The 24,824-nt window shown below is 40.6% G+C and overlaps 1 protein-coding gene and 1 long non-coding RNA gene across 7 annotated transcripts in view; one reads left to right on the top strand and one right to left on the bottom strand.

Moving 5' to 3' along the window:
* Nucleotides 1–24,824, bottom strand: part of LOC138160710 (rho guanine nucleotide exchange factor 5-like) — a 31,937-nt gene that overhangs the window by 4,804 nt on the left and 2,309 nt on the right. Inside the window, exon 1 of one of the 6 annotated variants that reach the window (XM_069087466.1) lies at nucleotides 6,879–7,040. The exons of 4 other annotated variants lie outside the window; for them this stretch is intronic. In XM_069087466.1, the coding sequence (XP_068943567.1) occupies nucleotides 6,879–7,022 (144 nt within the window). In that variant the 5' untranslated portion in view covers nucleotides 7,023–7,040. Of the gene's footprint in view, nucleotides 1–6,878; nucleotides 7,041–24,824 lie in introns of those variants that run through there. One more of the 6 variants, XM_069087467.1, reaches the window with a different exon arrangement.
* LOC138160715 (uncharacterized) overlaps nucleotides 7,050–24,824 on the top strand; it is a 239,240-nt gene continuing 221,465 nt past the window's right edge. The window contains exons 1-2 of the long non-coding RNA XR_011168197.1: nucleotides 7,050–8,663; nucleotides 15,863–15,948. This is a non-coding gene — a long non-coding RNA (uncharacterized lncRNA). The remainder of the gene's footprint in view (nucleotides 8,664–15,862; nucleotides 15,949–24,824) is intronic.

Raw genomic sequence — 24,824 nt, 5'->3', positions numbered from 1 at the left:
GCAGGGACAAAAATATGAGGTCTATGATTAAATTCTACCAGGGAATCAAATATGAGAGAACAAGAAAATTTGAGGACAGGAGATACTGTGTCTGAGGGAAGATCTGTAACTTTCCTCCAGACAGCTGAAAAGGGACTTCTTATATAACTCAGGCTTGGCAACTCAAGCAACGTCCAAGATACTAAGCAAAGATGGAAACACAGGAATGCAGTTCAAATGGAGAATCATAAGAGGTAACTATGTAAAATGCTTTGCAATACCTTTAAGAACTATATAAATTCTAGGTATTACTAGTTCAAAATCCCAAGGCCATTATCAGATATACTAAAAACCTTAGACTAGAGAAGCCAGGAAAACTGAGACTTTACTGAGAGTCCAAGCAGCAGGGTTAATTGAGCACGTCACTGACCAGAGAAAGAACCACCTAGGGGGTTTAAATACCAGGTTGCACATGCTTGTATATCCTCCTCAGGCTAGCCCACACTTGAAAGTCAACCCTGCTTACCCAGTCTGCCTGCACCCTCCCCAGCGAGGACCAGACACAGAAAATGACACAGCCTCGTCTACATATAAACACGTAGAGGAAAACCAGGCCCTGAGTAACTTCTAGACACACGACCTTATATATTCATCAGGGAGGACTCTATATATCCAACAGACATCATCTTCAGTGTAGGTGACAGGGGCCCATCCTCTCTCTCAGTGTATGGAGTTTACATGAAAAGTCAATGTTTCAGTTAGAAATACAGGGAAGTTCATGTTCCATATCCAATTCTGAGGCACCATATATAACAGCCATATAGCTAGATCAACAGACAGATAGATATTTGATGGGAAATCATTCCTGAAAATCTCACAGATACTGGGTAGAACCTGGCCTCTGTCAATCCCCTACAGATACATCATATAACATTGCCCCATTCAACCCATCAGTATCATATGAATATAATGGCTGATGATTTTTGTCAACCTTATGGCTACTATATATAATGTGGCTCTTTTTACCCCATCGGGGAATCAACCAACAAGCATTTATTAAGTGCTTACTGTATTCTAGGTGTTTTAGGTGTGGTATTTGGTATTGGATAAGGGATTCAAAGTCAAAAAGGAAATAATCTTTGCCCTCAAAAAACTCCCATTTTATTGTAAGAGAAAAGTTATACTCATATAAATGTAGACAAAACCAAATGCTGTGCATCCTATTAACAAAGGTCTGAAAAATATCTGTGGTTTGGGGATAGATTGAAAGTTCAACATGAGTCAACTGTGTGATATGGTAGCCAAAAAATCCCCCAAAACCGTGATCTTCGGCTGATGAAAGAGAGGAATAATGATGGAAAATAAGGAGAAAATAGACTCACTCTGCTCTGCTCTGGCCAGACTCCATCTGGGCCATTGTGTTCTATCTTGGGCACAATCGTTTATGAAGGGCACCGAGAAGGTGAAGAGCATTCAAAGGAGGGGACCAAATTGGTGGAGAACCTTGAGTTCTTAAAATAAGAATGTCATTGGAATGTGAGCTGAAGGGAAGGCACTGTCCTACTTTTTAAATCTTTAAGCCCATACTGGAACAGTACTTAGTTATTGCATCATTTGAGTTGTGTCCAAATCTTTGTGACCCAACTTTTGGGCTTTTCTTGACAAAGACACTAGAGTGGCTCACCATTTTCTCCTCCAGCTCATTTTACAGATGAGGAAACTGAGGCAATCAGAGTAAAGTGACTTGCCCAGGGTCATACAGCTAACAAGGGTCTAAGACCAGACACTTAATAAATGCTTGTTGATTGACTGCTGATACCTGGCATTTATATAGCACTTTAAGGTTTTCAAAGTATCTTATTAATTACATCTTCATTTGTTCTCACATGAACTGTGAGAGAGTATTATCCTAATTTTATATAGTAAATAATAACAAGTAATTTAATAATACAAGTTATTTATATAATAAAAATAATACAAAGCTATTTATATAGTAAATAATACAAGTATTATCCTAATTTTACAAAGGGGGAAGCTGAGGGAGACAAATTAAGTGATGTGTTCAGGGTCACATAATAAGGACAATAACAACAACAATAATAATATTTATATAGTGTCTACTGTGTGCCAGACACTGTGCTAAGTGCTTTATAATTACTATTTCACTTGATCCTCACAAACCTCTGGGAAGTGGGTGCTATTATTATCCCCATTTTACAGATAAGGAAACTGAAACAGACAAGTTCAGTGACTTGTCCAGGGTCACATACCTAGTAAATGTCTGAATCAGGATTAAACTTGGGTATTCTTGACTCTAAGTCCAGAACTCTTTGCATTATACCACCTAGCTGCTTTCAGTGATTGAATAGGTGAAGGAACTGGGGACATTTAGCTTGGAGAAGAGAACACTCAAGTATGAAAAAATAGCTTTCCTCAAGTACTGTCATGTGAAGAGGAATTAGCCTTATTTGACTTGGTCCTTGACGGAAGAATTAGAAGAAATAGATGGAAATTGCAGTCAACTTCAGACTTGATGCAAGGGGAAACTTCCCAATGATTAGAGCTAGTTATAGGTGGAATGTGCTGCCTCAAGAGATAATGATTTTCCCTTAACTGGAGAGCTTTAAGCAATGGCTAAGTGACCACCATTCCAGGGAATTTTATTGGGCATGTCTTTTTTTTGGGGGGGGGGGGAGTGTTATACATTGGACTACATGGCTGTCAAGGTCCCTTCCAACTAGAAAATTCCCTGATTTTGTGAACCCATTCACTCTGGTACACTATATGTGGCATAATCCCCATTCATTCCATAGATGCTATATGAAGCAGCAGAATTCACCTAAAGTCACTGTAGGATGGAGTCCTTATTCAGTCCATGTAGAGCTGTTCTACTTCAATATTATCCAGTCCTCCATGCTTTATGTGGACTCTATCCATTCCATCAATGCCATTTTGTACTAACCTTAAGCACCAGAAAATGCTACATGTCCCTTACTTTTTGTCCAGTCCAATCACACATTTACTCAATGAATTGCATAGATTGTATCTGTTCAATAGATATTAGAACTGAAAAAAAAAGACCTATTTCTACTATATAAATACCAGAGACTTGGAGTTAAGAGGCCTCAGGGCCATCTACAATCTTATTTAACATATTAGGAAAGTGAGGTCCTGAGATTTGTCTAGGGTTACAGAGTTAGTGACAGAGACACAGTATGAACCCTGGTTGTCTGATTCTAAAGTCAATTTTCTTAAGCGGTCTCTATGCGCCCCCTAGAAACTCTCTATCTGAAGGCACTTGTAGTGACTCTTTTCCTACCTTTCCCAAAAATATTATGGCATGGTCTCTGTAAAGCCCAGATAATTGTTCCAATAATTTCAAAGGTACTGGGTATGGCAAAACTGTAATCCCATCATCAACACTGTGTGTCCCCATGTACTTGAAGACCCTAGGTACAATAGGCCACCTCTCTACCTTAGAAGACACACATATGATATGACATCATTCACTCCATATACACTGTGAGTGTCCCTAAGCACATGAAGCCAGTGAAAGTAACTTGATTCCTATTATCTTGCAGATACCACAAAACTGGGGTTCTTAGACTTTTTTGAATCATGGACCTCTTTGGTAGTCTGTAAAACCTATGGGTCCTTTCTCAGAATAATGTTTACAAATGGATAAAATTATATCTCTATATATACATACATATATACACATGTATATAATTTTGTATGTATATTTACAAATGAAACCAATTATATTGAAAAAATGATTTTTTTTCCATCCAAGTTCACTGATCATCCCTCCCTGCCATCACCCCCACCCCTGTGAAATCTATTCATGGACCTCCTGGGTTGTGGGATGGTGGTTTGTGAGTCCCAGCTTAAGAAGCCTGACATAGAGAATATCCATTCCAATACCACTACAGTATAGGAAAAAAAGAGTTTCTTTCCCATGTATGATGGGTGACATATCACCTTTCTACCTTATAAGCACCTATCTTGTATCTAGTCTAGGGCCATTTTGTGCTGACATGCCTCCATCAGCCACATATACATCATGTGTAATGGGGTACCCATTTACTCTATATCATGTATGACAACTCTTACCATACCTTTTAAACATCAATGTGATATGACCCTTTCCAGAAATACCACATATGAAATTCATACCAAAGACACCTAGTGTGATAAATGCATTCACCAGCCCCCTTATGGGTGCCATGTGCAACACTGCTTTTATCTAGACCCTGTAGTGCTTAATATGGTCTCCATATGTCTCAGAGATGACAGGGCCATACTTCAGGTGACCTGTTTCACCAGGGCAAGTGTGCCCTCCACAAACACAGGTTATACATCCTCTATAGCTAAGTAGTTACATTTGTTTGGGGGCGGAGGAAGGACAGGGGAAGTGGGTAATTCCCTGATGGCCAAACTTCTAATGATGAATCTCTTTGACCTTAGAGGGGATGGTGCTTGGAAAAGATTCCAGTTCTGGAGTTTGTAAGTGAATGCTTTTCCCCAACTTGATGATACCTTCTAGAAGTTGTGATTAGCTAGTGTAGTCTTTCAGAACCCAAATGATTTCCATATCTTTATGAGGTAGAGTCTTCAGAGTTGGGCTGTAGTAGGAGACAATAACCATACAACCCAGATTTTCTGGAACCACACCCACTTACAAGAAAAGAGGGTGTATTTTTATCAGCTGCAAAAAAAGAATGCCCTTTGTCTGGCTATATATCCTAATTATAAATGGTTGGCAATTGATTGATGGTCATGGTGCTCAGAGAAAACAGAATGATAACCCTTACACAAAACACAGATAGCACATTATACATACCATATCAAATTCTTAGACCCAGCTGGCAAAGCATTCCACCCACACCACAGAGTATAAAATTGTCCTAATTCATTCCATTCCATACATTGGTCATTACCTTATAAATACTAGGATGCCTGTTTATTTACATGTTATCTTTTCCATTAGAATGTAAGCTTTTTTAGGGCAGGGAATTTCCCCCCCTTTGATTTCTTGTGCTGACACAGGACCTGGCATATAGTTAGTAAGTTCTTAATAATGCCTGCTGATTGACTGGTTGATTTATCTCACAGACATTTTATATACCATGGGTATTACTGTTCCCTAGTTACTCTTATGAAATAACTGTGTATAACACTGTTGGCATTTTCGACCCAATAGGTACCAACCACGTATGGCATTTCTATCTACCCCACAGAGTAAATAAGACCCCTTACCATCTGACATTTATGACCTATCATGTGTATCTGTACACCTATATATACTTGAATTTACCACACTGTGCAAGTCTTAAAGGTGAATCCTGCTGAACCAGCCTGCCTCTCCTCAGTCAGATCCTGACACAGCCCTATCCACATACAAACACTGATAATACAAATCCTTCCCCATCTTGGGGACATCCTGATCTATCCCTCTTCTGGGCCAGAATTTATTGTGTATATACATTCCTCTCTTCATCCTCATGCACACTTCATACCTGCAATGCTGAATGGTTTCCTCAAAGCACCCTCTCTCCTAACTTCCTTGAGTTTAAAGAGGTATTATTTCTATTTGGAGCCCTTAAGATGACTTCACTAACTTGTTGCATGTTAAGGCCTGGGCCAGAAGATCCTCCACATCTGGGATACATAGTTAACAGGAAGTTTGGGATATGGGTTGGTACAGAAGAATGGGTACAATAGTGCAAAGGTCTGGGAAAAGGACAGTGTAGATTAGTGGATAGAGTGGCAAACGTGGAATCAGGAAGATCTGGGTTCAATTCTTGTCTCAGATACCTACTAGTCATGTAACTCAGGGCAAGTTTCCTCATCAGTAAAATGAGGGGGTTGGATTCCATCATCTCAAAGGACCTTTCCAGCTCTAAAGTTATGCTCCTGTGATCTCAGGAGAGTACTACAATAGCTATCCTTACCTCCTATAAGGCCTTACTTAAGAGTGCAAAAGAAGGCACCAGAGGGAAGAAAAGAAGGAAGGAAGCCAAGAACAAAAATCCTCCTCCCACCACCACCACCACCACCTCCTCCTCTTCCTTCTCTCAATTTATCAGCACAACAGGACAACCTAACCCTGGCCAGAGTTCACTTTCGTGAAGAAGGGAGGAGTTATGTGTCTGGAAATGAAAATCCAAGGCCAAGTTCGGACTGGAGTACTGGACACTTGGCAGGCTCATTGCCCCAGCAAGTGTCTTCTTGGAAGTGGGCTACTGAGTAGGCTGTTATATTTCTGGAGATGAAGCTTTGGAGGAAGTACATTTTGGGAGGAGCTTCCAGAACTTGGATTTGGGGAGGGGAGGTTAAGGGGGGGGCCTCATTTCTAGTTTGAGCATCTTTATTATTGAGAGGTTGTGTTGTGTGTATGTGTCCTTATGTATGTTTGGATCTTGGTGTGGTGTAGGTATATGTATTCATATATCTGGAATGAGGCCCCAAGTGTAGTTAAAGGAAAGAGAAATTTTTCTGAGGATAGGGTGCTTTATAATAATAATTCCTTATTATGGTGGTTAGATCTCTAGTGAATGGATTCTGGGGCCCAGGGTTCCAAGTGGGAGCGCTGATTTCTGGGGTTGCAGAAGAGTTAAGAGCTCCGAATTGGGATAGCATTTCAGAGTTGGGAGCCCCAAGAGCACTTTTCTCGGACCGGAGCATTTTCTTTCCGTCCTCCTCCTCTCCCTATCCCAAGGGGACTCACTCAGACACCTAAAACTCTTTGCCTATCTGCCCAGCCCCCCATTTCCGGAGTCTGCTCCCAGGGACCCAGCTGGGGAGGCCTCTTTTCCCGACCGTTCCCCACTTCCCCTGAAGCCCCACTGGAGCTCAGCCTGAGCAGGGGGCAAGGGGAAGAGGAGGAGGGCACCCACCTGGTCAGTGTCACATGGTCCGGGCTGTCTGGGTAGAAAGATCTCCACTGGGGTCCCAGCTCCTGCCGGCAGTCCCCGACTCAGGCCCCAGCGGCCCCACCCTCCTAGCCTGCCCCTCCCCTCCCAAAGCGGGAGGGATCTCATTCTCCTAGGAAGTTTCAGGTGAGGCAACCCGGGACACACCTTCCTGGGGGTGGGACAGGACCCATCTATGCTGCGGCCTCATTGGTGTGAGAGGAGCCAGGCGTCAGCCCTGGAAAGTGACTGGGGCCCCTAGAGGAGCCGGAGGAGCCCGGGGAGGGGCAGGCGGTCCTGGGAGGGAGTGAAAAAAGATGTCTGGTGGGGCTGGGAGCCAGCAGGGTTGAGTAGGGAGATGAAGGCAGCGAAGTAGGACGAGCGTGGACCAAGCTGGGAAAGGAGAAGATCGCCGAGGAAAGACCGGACGGAGGGGTGGGGGTGAGGGGGCTGAGGTAGTGAACACCGAGCTCGAAGTGACGCCGAGGTGGGGCCGGGAGAGGAGGCTGAGGAGGGGGAAGGAGGACAGAACGGGGTTTATCTGTGTCTCTGGGTATCTTCTCTCGCTCTCGGGATCTGTATGTACCCTGTGCCTTTATGGCGATCTGCGTTTACCCGTACGTTCCCCTGTGCTGAAATTGTCCCTTCATGCTTCCATTTGTGCCCCTCTCTGGGCTTTTTGGGTTGATCTCTCTCTCTATCTGGATGTGTAAGACTCTTTGCCTTTGGCTTTGGGGTGTGTGTGTGTGTGTGTGTATCGATATGTGCAAATATATATCGATATGTATATATATATATAGATATGTGTGATTGTATATGTGATATACACATATATGTATACACAATACTCATATACATATGAGTATTGTTTCTTTTGCTGATTTTGTTACTTTGTATCTATGTCTTTCCATATCCGGTTGTTAGCCTTCTTCTTTTATCTGCCTTCCTTCCCAATGCTATGACTATGCATGCTTTGGACTTTCTCCATGAAGCAGAGTTTTTGGCTCTGTCACATAATGTCTTTTCTCATAGATTTCTCAATGTCTCTCTCTCTTCTCCTAGTTACCTTGGGTTACTTTGCAGATACTCTGGAAATTCATCTAGATGTACACATCACATCTGTGCCCGTATAGAATGTAAGCTCCTTGAGGGGCTGGCAAGGGGCTCTTTTACTTTGGCCTTTTTACATGGTGCATTGGCAATTCGTAGGTTCTTAATAAACATTCATTGGTTATTTCATGTGCATGCTGGTATTTTTGCTTCCCTTATGCCTGTATCTGATTTTTTGTCCTGCATTTCTGTCTGTTTCTTTATTAGTCTCTGGGTCGGTGTGGAAGTATTTATGTCTTCATGTCTTTCCAGGTCTGTACTTGTCTCCCTCCCTGTGTCTATGTATCTCCTTGTGTCAGGGTATTGCTATGCTAGTGTCTCAATGTTTGTATATATTTCTTTATGTCCTTGTAGTTATGTGTCTCTGTGTATATCCCTGTTTCTTAATGTAGTACTTTTTTCATACGTGTGTGGCTTTCCTGATAATTCTGGAGTGTTTGTGTTAGGCCTTTTAATTGTGGGTAATGAGTGAATCATTATTGGAACTGGTGGAGGAAATTTCCTAGTGAGGAAACTTCTTTTTATCTTAGAGTTGCCTAGGCAAGGAGACATTATGTGAGCCTGCCCAGTCACACAGCCAGAATGTGTCTGAGGCAGGGCCCCGGTCTTCAAAGAAGACTTTCTATCCACGATACCATGATATCTCTCACGTGTGGCAATGTATGTATATCTTGGGGTTCCCTCACTCCAATCACAGCCTCCTAATTTGTCTCTTCTCCCACTTCTTCCATCTACCGAATCTACTTTCATTTTTGTTTTCAAACAAAGGAGCCTCATTGTCTCTCCCACTTCAGTGTTAGTTCATTAGCCCTCTTCTGACTACATTTGACTCCATGGTCAGATACTTCAATATGGCATTCATAAAAAACTCAAGGCTGTTTTTCTCCCTCCACGGTACACTGTGCCTGCTCTGCTAATCCCAAGTCAGGGCTTGTTTTAACCTTGTCCTCTCCCCCATCATTTTCCTTTATTCTTTTATATGGGTTATATCATATTACTGAAGAATAAGCAGAAAACCATGGACACCCGGCCACTATCAGTTGACAATTGGCATTTATTTCTTGTAAGTTCTCTATTATCCTTCACATAACTGCTATTCTAAACTTGCTTCACTTTCCTCAATCCCCCAACTCTCGTCCTTTCCACTCTTGCTTTCTTTGATGTCTTATGCTTTCAGAAGCAGGGTAGGCACTCCCTCTACTGATGCCAATCACAAAGTAAGAACTCACATATTTATATGCACTTTTAAGTTTGCGTGGAAGTTTCCTTACAATTACCCTGTAAGGAAGATAGTACAGGTATTATGATCCCCATTTTATAAATGAGTAAAAAGTCTCCGAGAGTTTAAATGACTTGCCCATGGTTACAAAGGTACAATGTTTCTAAGGCAGGATTTGAACCGATTTCTCTGCATCATGTCCTCCTCCTCAATCTTCATTTTTCTTTTTTTTTTTCTTCACTCACTGTTGACCATCTCTTCCTTGACATTTCCTCCTCCTTTAGCTTCTATGACACTAGACTTTGTCCTTCTGTTTCTCCTTTCCTGGTTCCTTTCATTTTTCCTCCCAACATATAACTATGGGTGACTAACAAGGTTCCAACCTGAGATTTCTGCTTTCTCTATACATACTCTCTTATAATTTGAATCTTCTTAAAACAATTCTTTCATTCTGAAAATTGCCTGCTCAAAAAGGTGCAGCAACTCCCTGTTATCTAAAGGGCAAGGTTCAAATCCACCATGTGGACTCTGTAATTTCATTCTACCTCTTCAATCTATATACGTAGTACTGTCTCAACATGTACCACCTCTACCAGTTGGAAAAATCTACTCTGCCCCACACATTTACCTGTATTTGTTATATGCCTTTTATATAGAACATTTATTCCTACTTCCTCCCCACCTACCCAAATCAGGTCTATCATTTACAGTCTTACTTTTATATCCCTCTGTCTTCATGAATATTTCCTTAATTATTAACTTTTTTGTGCATCATTTTCCCCCCTCTGAATTGGGTTTAGAACTGGAAGACCTGGGTTCAAATCCCATCTTTGCTCCTTAAACCTTTGTGAGTCATTTTCCCTTAGGTCTCAGTTTCTTCATCTGTAAAATTTAGGGAGGGGTAAAACTAGATGACTTCTGAGGTACCTTTGGCTCTCTATCAATGGTCATATTGGCCTTTTGCAGTTGCAGTCATTACACACAATTTAATTCTTAATTTTTCTCTAGTTGTATATTAGTCTTGTCCCTTCAACACCTGCGCCTATTGTAATTTTTTTGTTACCTTCAACAACTGTTAGCATCTTATTTGGAACTAATGCTTTGTACCTAGTAGGTACTTAAAATTTTGTATTTATTAACATGTTGTATGACTATGAGGCACCCAGGTGGTATAGTGGATAGAATGACAGGCCTGGAGTCAGGAAGACTCATCCTTTTCCTGAAGTAAAATCTGGTCTCAGAAACTTACTAGCTGTTTGACCCTGGACAAGTCACTTAACCTTTTTTGCCTCAGTTTGCTCATCTGTAAAATGAGGAGAGAAGGCAAAGACTAAGCACTGTAGTATTTTTGCCAAGAAAACCCCAAATGGGGTCATGGAAAGTCACACACTGCTGAAAAAATTTACTGAACAACAAGAAAATAACTATGAGCCCCCTTTGGGATTCACTTTCTCTCTCTGTAAAAAGAAGTGATTTGACACATCCATCACCTATGGATGGTGTGTATGTTTTTTTGCATTAGTTAAATGATTTAATAAGTATAAGGTGTTGGTCTTATAGGAGCTCTAATAAGGCTTGTGTCAGAGATAGAAGAAGAAAAAAGAGAAGGAACTTGCTTCTGGACCAATATACTTGGAGAAGACAGGAGAAGGAGTGGGAAAAAGTTATAAAATGTAAATTCATTGTGCATTAGGAAAGTAGTTGAGAGTTTCAATCTGGGATCTGGATTCTGTCACAGGGAGGGAATGAGAATGTTAGAACAGAAAAGAAGAATCATAGAATTTAGAATTGGGATGACGTTAGAGCCTTCGGTCCAGCCCCTTATTTTACAGGTAAGAAAAGTGAGGCAGACCAGAGATTTGATGTGATTTGTCTAAGCTGGTCCTAGAGCAAGATCTAAAACCATATCTTCTATTTCTAGAGTCCATGACCCTTTCTAGGTTCTTAGCCTGGGGCACAAGAACTTTTTTTTGGTAGTTTGATAAATATTTAAATAGAATTGGTTTTGATTGTAATATTATGTATTTTATTGAATTCATTTTAAAATTTGATATTGAGAAAGGGTCCATAGGCTTTGTCAGACTGCCAAAGTAATCTATAACACATGAAAAAACTTGCTTTGGGGGGCAGAGTCAAGATGGCAGAGTAGAAACAGGACTTCCACAGGGGTCCTGCTTCGACCTCGTTCAATTCATGTAAAAAATGACTCTAAACAAACTTTGGAGCTACAGAACCCACAAAATGACACAGAAAAGCTAACCTCCTGCTGAAGACAGTCTGGCAGACTGGCAGGAAGTAGCCAGCGCAGTGCTCTGGGAGCCAACCTCAGCCCCGCACAAGCCTGAGGTTTTAGCCCCAAGGTGGCCTGACCAGCTGCCAGCAGCTGTGGCAGTTTCCAGAATTATCAACCCATAGATGCTAAGGACAAAGTGAGAGGTCAGTGCAGTGTGGACTTTGGTATCTTTGAGTCTCGGGGTGTGGTCCGACCTTTGCCCCCCACTGGAGGGAGAAGTAGCTGAAGTGTGATGGATGTGCAGCCACTTCCACATGGCTGCTTCAGAGATCCAGGCCTGCAGACTGTAGAGGGACCAAGCAACCAGTCTGAGGTGTAATCACTCTTGCTTTAACCTCCTTGGATCTGGATCACTGTCTGGGGTGGAGGTCTTGGGGTATATGACCAGTGTGCCAGAGCATGTGGAGGCTTCTGAGTGGGCAGCCAACTAATAGCTCCAGCCTCTGAGAAAATCCCAGCAATTTAGGATAAAGCTCCCCACTCTGGTAGCAGAGTTCTACTGTGTCAAAAAGTTCAAAAGTCAAGTAATTGAGTGGCAACATGAGCAAGCAAGGGAAGCAAGGCAAGCACAGCAATCTGACTTTGGATTCCTTTTGTGGGGACAAAAAGGATCAGGGCATGGAACATGAGAAAGACAGCAAAGTCAGAACTCCTGCTCCAGAAGCTTCCAAGAAAAGAATAATCTGCTTACAGGCCATAGAATTGTGAAAACCAAATAGGAGAAGTGGAGGAAAAATTGGGAAGAGAAATGAGAATGATTCAAGAAAATTATAAAATGAGAGTCAACAACCTGACTGAAGAAAATAACACCTTAAAAATAGACTAACTCAAATGGCAAATTGGCTCAAAAAGCCAATGAGGAGAAGAATGCCTTAAAAAGCTGAATTTGCAAGATGGAAAAAGAATCTCAAAAGCTCACTGAAGAGAATCATTCCTTCAGAATTAGATTGGAGCAAATGGAAGCTAGTGACTTTATGAGAAATCAAGATACTATTAAATAGATTCAAACAAATGAAAAAATAGGAAGTAATGTGAAATATCTCATTGGAAAAATCACTGACCTGGAAAATAGATCAAGAAAATATAATTTAAAAATTATTGGACTAGCTGAAAGCCATGATCAAAAAAAGAAAATAGAAATCATCTTCCAAGAAATTCTCAAGGAAAATTGCCCTGATGTTTTAGAACCAGAGGGCAAAATAAAGTTTGAAAAAATCCACCCATCACCTCCTGAAAAAGATTCAAAAAAGAAAACTCCTAGGAATATTATAGCCAGGTTCCTGAGTTCCCAGAGCAAGGAGAAAATATTACAAGCAGCCAGGAAGAAACAAGTTGATAACACAGGATCTGGCAGCTTCTACACTGAGGGATCGAAGGGCTTGGAATATGATATTCCAGAGGTCATAGGAGCTGTGATTAAAACCAAGGATCATCTACCCAGAAAAACTGAGTATCATGTTTCAGGGGAAAATAAGATTATTCAATGGAATAGAGGACTTTCAAGCATTTTTGATGAAAAAACCAGAGTTGAATAGAAAATTTGACATTCAGATACAAGAAGCAAGAGAAACATGAGAAGACAAACAGGGAAAAGAAATCATAAGGAACTTATCAAAGTTGAACTACTTACATTCTTACATGGAAAAACTATAATTGTAACTTATGAAACTTGTCCCAGTATGAAAATAGTTGAAGGGAATAGAAATGTGTATGTATATATATATATATGTATGTATATATGCATATATACATATATATGTCAATATAGGAGGGTATATGGGTGTATGAATACATATGTGAGTATATGTATATATGTGTACAAGTATACATAGACAGAGGGTACAGGACCAGTTGAATAGAAAGGGATGATACTTAAAAGGTGAAATTAAGAGGTAAGAGAGGAATATAATGAGAGGAGATGGGGAGAGATAGAATGGGGTAAATTATTTCATGTAGAAAAGTCAAGGAAAAACTGTTACAATGGAGGGGAAGAACAGGAAGGCAAAATGGAATGAATCAACCTTATTCTCAATGAATTTGGCTTAGGGAGGGAATGACACATGCACTAAATAAAGTATCTCATCCTACAGGAGAGTAGGGGGGAAAGGGATGAGAGGCGAGATGATGGAAGGGAGGGCAGGCTGGGGGGGGGAGGGAAGTTGTAAGCGCCCACTTTTTAAAAGGGACAGGATCAAAGTAGAGAACAGAACAAGTGGTAGGCTGGATAGGATGGAGGGAAATATAGTCAGTCTTTCACAATATATCAACTATGGAAATGTTTTGCATAGCTACACATGTACAACCTATATTGAATTGCTTATCTTCCCAGTAAGGGTGGGTGATAAGGGAGGTAGGGAAAGAATCTGGAATTTAAAGGTTTAAAATTAAATGTTTAAATATATATATTTATATATATAATTATAATAATTATTATTATTTTACATGTAACTGGGAAATAAGATATACAGGCACTGGGGCATAGAGATCCACCGTGTCCTACTGGAAAGTCGGTGGGGGTATAGGGGAAGATATGGGAGACAGCACTTTGGGGGAGGAGATATTCAGTGGGATTACTCTTTTGGGGTGGTGGGTAGGGGAAAAATGGGGAGAAAATTTGCCACTAAAAATCTTGTGGATATGAATGATGTAAACTAAAAATAATTTTAAAAAATTAAAAAATGTTAGTTAAAAAAATAAACTTGCTTTGTACCCTGCCACAACACCAAGTGGGTCAAGTGAAAAGGAATCAGTTTCGGTTTGGCAGTAGCCAATGGTATTGTTTGTTAATAGAAGTCTGACATATATGATTGTACTTTAAGCCTTAAATATATGGAAAGAACATATATGGATCCAGAGATCTCTGACCCTGACCTCGAAGTCAGGAGACGATGTAATACAACAGCTTCTGGAAAGAAACCAGATGGCTGCTTAAGTTAAACTGCAACTAGGAACAGGGTGGCCACACAGCCTTAGCTTAATTCTCTTACATAAATAGTAGGTGCTTGATAAGTATTTGTTGATTCATTGATCATTATCTGTGCCCAAAGTTCAGTTCCTTTAAATGTTATTTCTATGAAGATTTCTGGATTTTTTTCATCCCTTGTCAATATTTATACCATTATGTTTTGATATCCATTTAAGATCTACTTTGATGTTAATACTGATATGGAAGGTGACTCTCTAAGAACTCTGATGTAGAGTTCAAGTTCTGACTTTGAGTATACGCTCAATGATAGACCATAACTCTTGTCCTAGAAACAATATGGCTAATTTTCAGGGAGACTCATGACCACATCAACTGCAGGGTGATAATTTATTTATTTATAGTTTTTCCAGGGGGGGAAGGCAAGGCAGTTGGGGTTAAGTGACTTGCCCAAGGTCACCCAGCTTGTAAGTGTCAAGTGTCTGAGGATGGATTTGAACTCAGGTCCTCCTGACTCCAGGGCCGGTGCTCTATTCACTACGCCACCTCCTGCCCTGATAAATTTTTTTGACGCAACTTTGAAAGACTACTATAACTTAAAGAAGTGTTGTAATAGTCACTAATGGAATGAGTATCCTTCCTAATAAATTTGTAACTGTTTGATGTGTGGGTGTATTTTTCAATAAAGACTATCTCTCTCTAAAAGGCTTTGAACTCTGAGCCCTTCAGTTATTCCTACTCAAAGAGTAAATTTATCCTTGCTATAGTCAAATAAGACCTACCTGTCATTTGATGTCCCCTACTCAAATTTGAAGTCCAGCCTCAAAGAGACTGTAATTACTTTCAAAAACAGTGATTCCTAACTTTTCATTGTTGTTTCCACTGTTGTTGCCTTTTTGTTTTTATTTTTTTGCTTTGTGAATCTAATTTGAATACTAATGATGTCTAAGGCCTAAAACGGGTTATTTTTCATCCCTCTGGTGAACTTTGCTACAAAAAATAACCCTTCAAATGTATACAGTTATGTGTGGTGTATATATTGACATTCTTGCTCAGACACTTCACATTCTATATTCCCTTACCTATACAAGAAACAAATATGGGAATGACCTCTGCTCTTGTAAAAATGGTATACCTTTGGTGGATGTCATACTTCATGCTTGAAGAAGACCAAAATGACATCATAATATTGGGGTCAAGGTACAGTGTGTCCAACTGTGGCTCATTAGACTAGTATGAGCTAGGAAGGTTCTACCACAGGTCAGGCATAAATAGTCCATATGAATATTTGGAGAGGAGATGTCTCTAAATTTGTACATCTCCTGTTTCTTTTGAGCTACTGCAATTCTGCTTTGCTTAGGGCTCTGTAGATCTTCAGTTTGGTAGGCAGTCTAATACCTTTTCTCTCTCATACTTTCCTTTAGAGCCTTTCAAACAATAAGCTAGCTCTGGCAATGCATGCAGCAACCTCATAATCTTTGTGTACGTCCCTGGATTGTACACTGCCAAGGTAAGTGAACTTATCCATTACATTCAAAATTTCTCCATTTGCTATAACCAACGTTCCATGTACAGATGGTACAGTGCTGGCTTTTGGAGAACCTCTGTTTTCTTGGTGTTAATTGTCAGTCCAAAATTAGCAGAAGCAGTAGAGAATCAATTTCTACTCTGTTGCATCTCAGCCTCAGAAGCTGAGTTGAGGGCACAGTCATCTGTGAACAAAAAGTTGAGCACCAACTCTCCCTCCACATTAGTCTTAGTTTATAGCCTTTTCGAGTTAAATAATTTGCCATCAGTGTGGCAGTTGACCTTGCTGCAGTTTTCCTCCTTGTTGAAGGCATCCAACAACATCACTGAAAACATCATGTTAAAAAGCATGGGGGCTGGGGTGGCTAGGTGGTGCAGTGAATAGAGTGCTGGCCCCGGAGTCAGGAGGACCTGAGTTCAAATTCAGCCTCAGACACTTAACATTTACTAGCCATGTGACCTTGGGCAAGTCACTTAACCCCAATTGTCCTGCTTTCTCCTCCAAAAAAAAGCAAAAAAAAAAAAGCATGAGGGCAAGCACACAGCTCTGCTTTACACATTGGTGCCAGGGAAAGCCCAAGAACGTCATCCATTATACAGAACCCATGGAAGCAAGCCATCATGGAACAGTATCATATACTGATGAACTTCTCGGGGAATCAAATTTTGCCATGATCTTCCATAAACCCTCACAAATGACAATATCAAAGGCCTTGGTCCTGGCATTTCTCCTGGAATTGTCAGGTAGCAAACACCATACTGATGGTTCCTTAAACCTCTCTGAAGCCACACTGGATCTCAGGAGATTACCATCTTCCAGGTGAAAGATCAGACTATTATAGGGGACTCTGGAAAGAATCTTGCTGGCAACAACTAAAAGAAAGACTGCCCCTACCTGTGATTTTCACAGGACAACTTTGGTATATTTCTATCTGATAGGATTGCACCCCTTATGTAATATTCTGGAACCAGCAGCTACTCTCAGGCTATACTCCCAGTCTGGCCACCCCACTAAAAATAAAAAAAAAAGTTTTTCATCTCCAACCTTATTATTTCATCTAAAGTCTCAGGAGTATAATATATATGTATATGGGGGCGGCTAGGTGGCACGGTGAGTAAAGCGCTGGCCCCGGAGTCAGGAGGTCCTGAGTTCGGTTCCGGCCTCAGACACTTAACACCCACACACACAAAAAAAACTAGCCATGTAACCTTGGGCAAGTTACTTAACCCCAATTGCCCTCCAAAAAAAAAAGGCAAAAAAAAAGAACATATATGTGTATGAGTGTGTGTATGTGTGTGTATATGTCTGCACATGTGTGTGTATGTGTGTGCATGTGTGTATATGTGTATAATCTTCATATCAAGAAGTCTTTGGCAATCCAATTGGAAGACAACATAGGAAAGCAGCATCAAGTCAAATCACTAAGCTCTATGTAAGGATCCCTGCTGATGCCTATTGACTTAGAAAATCATACATCAACATTATATTTTCTTGTAATTTTAATTTATTTTGTTAACTATTTCCCAATGACATTTCAACCTTGTTCTGCTATACTCAGTAGTCTTCCAGACTATTTTAGGCCCCATGTTTGATGCCTCTGTATCAAAGAGTGAAGTGGGTGGGAATTGAGTTGAACTTTCTGGAGACATCTTCCTGAGTTCAAATCTGGCCTCAGGCACTTACTACCTGTGTCACCCAGGACAAGTCACTTAACCCTTTTGGCCTCAGTTTCCTCATCTGTAAAATGAGCTGGAGAAGAACTTGGCAAACCATTCCAATGATAACCCCACATAGGGTCACAAAGAGTCAGACATCACTGAAATTACTGAACATAGCTACATATGGTGAGGAAGATAACAGCACGGTTAGGAATCTAGAAGACTGAAAATGTGGTGGTTTCAACAGAAATAGAGAAGTTTAGAAGAGTGGTGGTTTTTTTTTTTAATTTTTTTTGGGGGGGTATTTTTTGGATTTTTTGTATCTAAGTATTTTTTTTCTCTCTTTCTAGGGCCTAATCTAGTTTCCCATAGCCTCAGGGCCCATTCTCATTGGTGTCTATTCACCTGTCGGAACTTTATCCTTTTGTTAGGGATTTTCTGTTTCCTTAATGTATTCAGGCCTGCCTGCAGGACCTCAGAAGAAGACTTAATTCTAAGTCCCTAGATTTCCAAAAGGACCCTTAGAAGCCTCTAACCCTTGCATACCCACACACCCAGTAAGAGTCTTGAAGTTCTTCTATGCTTTGTGGATGTACTATTTTTGCACTGGAGCATTAAAAAAATGTTTTGCCTGGGGCAAGCAGCATGAGTCACTGCCTCAAAGTCTTCTTGTTGTTCAGTCATTTTAGGCTTGTCTGACTCTTTGTGACCCCATTTGGGGTTTTCTTGGCAGAGATACTGGAGTGGTTCATCACTTCCTTCTCCAGCTAAATTTAACAGATGAGGAAACTGAGGCAGAGTTAAATGACTTTCCAGGGCCACACAGCTAGTAAGAATCTGAGGACAGATTTGAACTTAGAAAGATGAGTCTTCCTAACTCCAGGCCTGGCAGTCTATATACTGTACCACCTAGCTGCCCCAAACCTTAAATTAACCTTGTGCAAAGAAAATGTTTTTGAGAAGACTTTGGTACATTGTGGTAAAAGACCATAGGCACCAGGAAGCCTTTGCTGGAATGACCACCACTTGAACAAAGGAAGGGAGTGAAGGGTGGAGTCCAGCCTGGAAGGAGCTCTGTTAGAAGCTGTCTTCTGGTAGCTGTGTATTTTGACTAATTATTTTTGCTAACTAGGCATTAAGTTTGGTTGTTTGTACTTTCCCAGAGGAACACAGTGCTGTCAACACCCACTAAATCTTAGTATGGTAAAGCAGAGCCTTTGCTCCCTCCCTTCCCCAACCGATTAGCAGAATAGCTTCAGACTAGGATCATAAAAGCCTTACTCTACTCTGCTCTCCTGACACAAGGAGAGAGTCAGTGGGACAGGAATGACCTTGATAGGGAGTCTAACTAAACTGGAAGAATCTCACAGATTTCACAGGAGTAAAGAAGCAAGGGGTCAAGGTCAGAGTCAGCAAGAATAACCTTAGGGAGAATGGTTGGCCAATTCCTGATTGTAAGGCAGAGGCTGTTTACTCTGTTGAGGTTTATGATGCCTGCTGGGTATGAGTGTTCCAGGCCCACAGGACTTCATTGTCATCATAAGGAGGTCAGAGGGTGACAGGTGACCCCTGCCCTTGATTGGGTTCTACCCTGAAGCTTCTGGATTACCTTACATGGGTCAGCCTTAGCTTTGCTGGTTTTAGTGTTTGACTGTTACTCACCCTGGTTCTCCTGGACTATAACTCTGGGCCTTTTCTCTTTCCTGGGTTTCAGATCTCATGGATTTAGCTTTTCTACTGAGAGTCTCTATCTGTAGCGTTAGCCTGCCAGATGACCACCTCTGTTTCCAATCTATCACCTGTTGTTTGATTGGATCCCCATTCTGGCAACAGGGAATAAAACTCAGGGCTATATCGATAGCACATAAAAGACAGATGCTTGTCTATTTGGGATGTGTTCTCCTCTCCAGTGTCCATCCTACTCTGTTAACCTTTTCTTTCTCAACGGTTATTCTCCGTTAGAACTGACAGTGTTATGTAGACAGTAACAGCAATATTGCTTTAAAAATGACTTTGAATGAATAAGCCATTTTGACTATTAGAAATGCCCAAATTAACTACAACAGATATATGAAGAAAGATGCTATCTGTATCCAGAGAAAGAAAGGATATATAAAAATTTGTATAGCATGATTTTTCATATATATATGTATGTGTGTGTAAATATGTGCTTGTATACACACATATACATATTTGTATATAATGGTAGCCATCTCTAAGGTGGGGGGGAGAAAAAAGGAAAAAAAAATTTATATGATAATTTTGTCGTATATTTAAAAGGAATAGCAAGTTGTATATGGTGTATTTGCAGTTTCATGCACAATAATCTTTTTTTGTTGTGGTATGTTGTGTGTTTTGTTCTGTGAATTAAGAATAAAATAAGTTAAAAAATTATAGATTTGGTTTCATAGGACCTGGGTTCAAATTCTTATTCTGCTATTTACTCCCTCTGAAACCTTGGACAAGCTACTCCTACCTCTTGGGGAATCAGTTTCCTTATCTGTAACATTAAGGGGTATCAACCCAGTAGTCTCTGACATCTTTTCTAGCTCTGTCTTTATAACCCTATGATCTCAATTCTTCTCTTTTTATCTCACAATGACTACAGGATTCTCTCAGGGCCTCAGATCATCTCCTGGGGGTATGTTCTGTACCCTCAGGGCCTTTGATTATGTCATTTTGGACCAGTAATAAAAATTTGACGGCGAAGTTGGTGGGAGGGTTTGGGAAAAGAACCAGGAGGTGGGCTAGAGAATTTTGAGATTATAGGTTGGTAGGTAATAGAGCAAGTAAAATACTGGACTGAGTGCCAAGAAGACCTGAGTTTGAATCCTGTCTCAGATACTTAATGGGCAAGTTACTTAATTTCTCAGTTTCCTCATCTGAAAAATGGGAATAATAACAGCTCCTACTAATAGGGTTATTATATAGATCAAATGAATGAATACATGTGAAGCACTCTGTAGCCCACTAAGTACTGTGTAAACATTAGCTTTTATTATCTTTTCCCACTTCTGTCTTAGATTATTTCATTACAGAGCCCACCAATAAATAGCAGCACGGGCCTTTCTGTGACTGTCCTTCCATGTACTTCTTTTTACTCTGCTCAAGCAGGTAGTACTCGGCCCATTGCTTGGCATGTTGTCTCAGCAGGCTGAAGGTGAAACATACCCTAGCCTCAGAGTCATCATGTACAGTTTGGTCTGACACAAGTCAGCTAGGTTTTCTGGGTCACATTGATTCCCTGTGGTGCTTCTCTCTCTAGAAGAGGAGAAGGGGCCTGGGACTCAGTCGCTGAGTTGGGTAACCTGGGTGTCTGTAGTGAGATATATAGAAAGGCATATGAGATTCCAGGGACTTGAGAGTATGGAAGGCAGAGTTTTTTAGTGATGTTTCCTAGACATTCTACTTACAATGTGACTTTGAGTAAGTTATTTAATTTTTAGGACCTAATTTTTCCTCATCCCTAAAGTGGAAGTAATAATACTTGTCCTTTCCACTTCAAAGGATCATGGAGAAAGCGTTTTATAAGGCTGAAAGTACTACCTGAAAGTGATTTTTGATGATGCAGATGCTCCTGTTGTTTAGAGGTGGCAAGGTAGTCATATCCTGGCCCCCCGTGTCCCAAAATATGACCACTAGCCTCATATTCTGGGATTATTGAGATCATTGGGACAGGGTTTAGTTCCCAGATAACTGAACCAGAAACAGCAAAGTCCTCTTCCTACAACCAGCCATCTATCTTCTTTCATGGGGCAGTCAGATAGAAGCTCAATTTCACTAGATGCTTACTTATGGTTAGTGAGTATGAATAGAGGTGAGAGACACCTTAGTCTAGAACTGAGCATGGTACAGTGTAAAAGGTACACTAATTGTAGATATAGAACCTAGTTTAAGTCTTGACTCTACTATTTTACAACTGGATGACCTTGGGCAAGTCATTTATCCTTTCTGGCATTAATTTTCTTCAGTCTATGGTGGTTAGACTAAGGTCCTTTTTCATTCTAAACCCTATGATGCTATGATCTATTAGAAGGTCCAGTATTCAGGAGGAGGTTCTAGAGCTTAGGAGGGCTAGGCAGGGTCCAGGATCAGAGGACATTGGCTATCAGGTAGTGCAAAGGTTATGACTTGAGCTGGTGGATTAGATAAGACTTTGGAATTAGATTGTAAGGAGAAGAATCGATTCCATGGAACAAGGCAAGAGCAAAGTTTTTAGAGCCAATATATTAAAATAATTGATTCCTGCCCCTGGTTAAATTACATAGAGAAATGTCACCTATCAATTGACCCAGCACCCAGCCCCTTCTGGGCCAATTCATATTTCTAACTCCCTTAGTGAACTAGTTATTTCCATGCAAAAGTAGAGTGATCACTTGTACATGATAAATTTTTGACATTCATTAAAAAATGAGTTCTGAATTCTTACTCCTCCCCCACTTCATTGTGAAGGCAAGAAATGTGATACCAATTATACATGTGAAATAAATAAAAAAACACATTTCCATATTAGCCATGTTGCAAAAAGAGCAAGCAGAATAAAGTGAAAATATATGCTTCAGTCTGCATTCAGACATCATCAGTTCCTTCTCTCGAGGTGGATAGCATTTTTCATTATAAGTCTATCAGAATTGTCTTGGATCATTGTATTGATCAGAATAGCTAAATCATGGTACAATATCGCTGTCACTGTTATACATGTTAAATTGAGACCTGAACTAGAGAAGACTAAACCTTCTTACAAAATCTAGGCTGGCAGAGACCACTGAGTAGCAACTTTTTCTGTGGGATAGTACAAATTTGGTTATGAACTCTTTAAAAAATTTCCTTTCCCAAAGTCTAAGGGACATGAGTACTATACCACAAATTCTATTCCCTGGTTATTATGAAAACTAAAGTTATATGGTAACTTCCTCCAAAGTTCATCTCACTGTACAGATCTTTCTGGTTGAACAAGGTTCTTGTAGGATATCAAATAAAGTGGGGAGGAATCTTTACTTCTTCAGAGTTCTAACCCAGGATCCTTATCAATGTTTTGACTTTTGATCAAGAAGTAAGAGAATCATAGTATTAATCTGACCACCATAGCAATCCTGTTTAATTCAAGTGAAATAGGCAGAGATAGCAGGTATGGGGGAGATAAGGAGAAGAAACTGCAAGCATCTGGCTCGTTGTAAGGAGTTAATAAATACTTTGTTGATAGCTATCTTTATTTGTCTGCATTTACTCAACCTCTCTTTCTCTCTATAAGGGCCTGAGCCAGGATGGTTTGTTGTGAAAGTGTAGAGAAGGGGACATATGCAGTAATATTAATAGCTAGCATTTACACAGTGCTTACTGTGTGTCAGGAACTATGCTAAGTGTTTTATAATTATTATCTCATTTGATCCTCACAATAGGTGGGAATGTGGGGGTGGGAGGTGGTATTATTATCTCCATTTTATACATGAGGAAACTGAAGCAAACAGAAGTTCAGTGACTTGCCCAAGGTCACACAGCTAGTAAGTATCTGAGGCCACATTTGAACTCAGGTTTTATTGACTGCAGGTTGGGCTCTCTATCTGCTGTGTAACCTACCTGTCCCAGGAGTTTAGGATGATTGTGAAACTGAGTGAACTGATGGAGGGCGATGACTTTAACTGAAATAGCGACAGCTGAGAGAGGAAAGGTAGCTAGATGGCACAGTGGACAGACTCCTTCCTGGAGTTAGGAAGTCTTTTCTTTATGTGTTCAAATCTGGCCTCAGATAACTTACTATCTGTGTGACCCTGGGCAAGTCACTTAACCCTATTTGCCTCAGCTTCCTCATCTGTAAAGTGAGCAGGAGAAGGAAATGCAAAACACTCTAGTATCTTTGCCAAGGGAACCTCAAACAGGGCCACGAAGATCTGAACACAACTGAAATGACTGAACAACAACAACAAAAAGGGAGATAATGCTTCTACTATATTCCACCCTGGTCAGGGAAAATATATGGAGTTCTGTGTTCAAGTTCAGGCAATATATTTTAGGAATCACACAGAAAAACCAGATAATATCCAGACTGTCCACGAGGCTGCTGAGAAGACAGGACAACATACAGTTTGAGGATTCATTGAAGGAATTGAGAACATTTAACACAGATAAGAGAAAATTAAGGGATGTATGATAGCTATCTTCAAATATTTGAAAGTCTGCTTTGTGATTGTGACAAAACTTTTGTTCTAAGAGGCGGCTAGGTTGCGCAGTGAATGGAGCACTGGTCCTGGAATCAGTAGGACCTGAGTTCAAATACGGCCTTAGACACACAAAGCTGTGTGACTTTGGGAAAGTCACTTAACCCCAATTGCCTCCAAAAAGCAAAACAAAAACAAAACCTTTGTTCTAGGTGGCCCTTGTTCTCCTCTTTGGATTCTCAGGAATTTGCTTTTTTTGGTTCTTCTACCTGCATGACTGTTTGCTCTCAATCCGCTCTGATGGATCAGTGTCTTTCTTGAATTGTACCCCAATTGTCTATTGGACATTTTGAAAAGGATTGTTGCCATTGCAAACGCAACATATCCAAAACAGACTTTATTATAATCCTCCCTCCCCCCTCCCACTCTCTCCCTTTCAATTCTTCCCAAACTCTCTATTTCCAGTAGGGTTGATACCATCTTTCTAGTCAAGCAGATTCCTAACTTTGGTATCATCTTAAATTCCTCATTTTCATTCAACTGACACCTCTAATCAATTACATACAGTCCCTTCTCTCCACTCACACAACCACCACCCCATTTTTAGGATATTCTCACCTCTCACCTGGGCTATGGCAACACCCTCCTACTTGGTCTCCCTCCTGTAAATCTCTCCTGATCCTAATCCATCCTCCACCCAGCTTCTAAAGTGATTTTCATGAAGCACAGGTTTGCCTTCTCTATAACATAGGCTTCCTATGGCCTCTCAGATCAAATATAATTCCATGTTTTGTATTCAAAGTCCTTCAAAATCTAACTCTAGAGTTTGGGAGTTTCTCCTCTCCCGATTCTCTCCTTCTGGAGTGTCTGGGTCATATTCACATTTGCATGGGGCAGCTTTGAGCAATGTTTCCAAACAGAGTGGGGAGGGAAAGAGACTCCTAGAACAGGCAGTGCTGGGAACAGGGAGATTTTGCAAACCTTGCTAAACAGGACTGAGTGACAGAAATAGAGAGAGGAGGCGAGGTGGCTGGACTCAACCATT

Source organism: Petaurus breviceps, unplaced genomic scaffold (assembly GCF_028583685.1).
Source record: "Petaurus breviceps papuanus isolate PSGF00001 unplaced genomic scaffold, PetGlider_PUasm1.0 181, whole genome shotgun sequence".
NCBI classification, from domain to species: domain Eukaryota; kingdom Metazoa; phylum Chordata; class Mammalia; order Diprotodontia; family Petauridae; genus Petaurus; species Petaurus breviceps.
The sequence above is the reverse complement of the archived record's forward strand: the minus strand, read 5'-3'. Positions and strand labels throughout refer to the sequence as shown.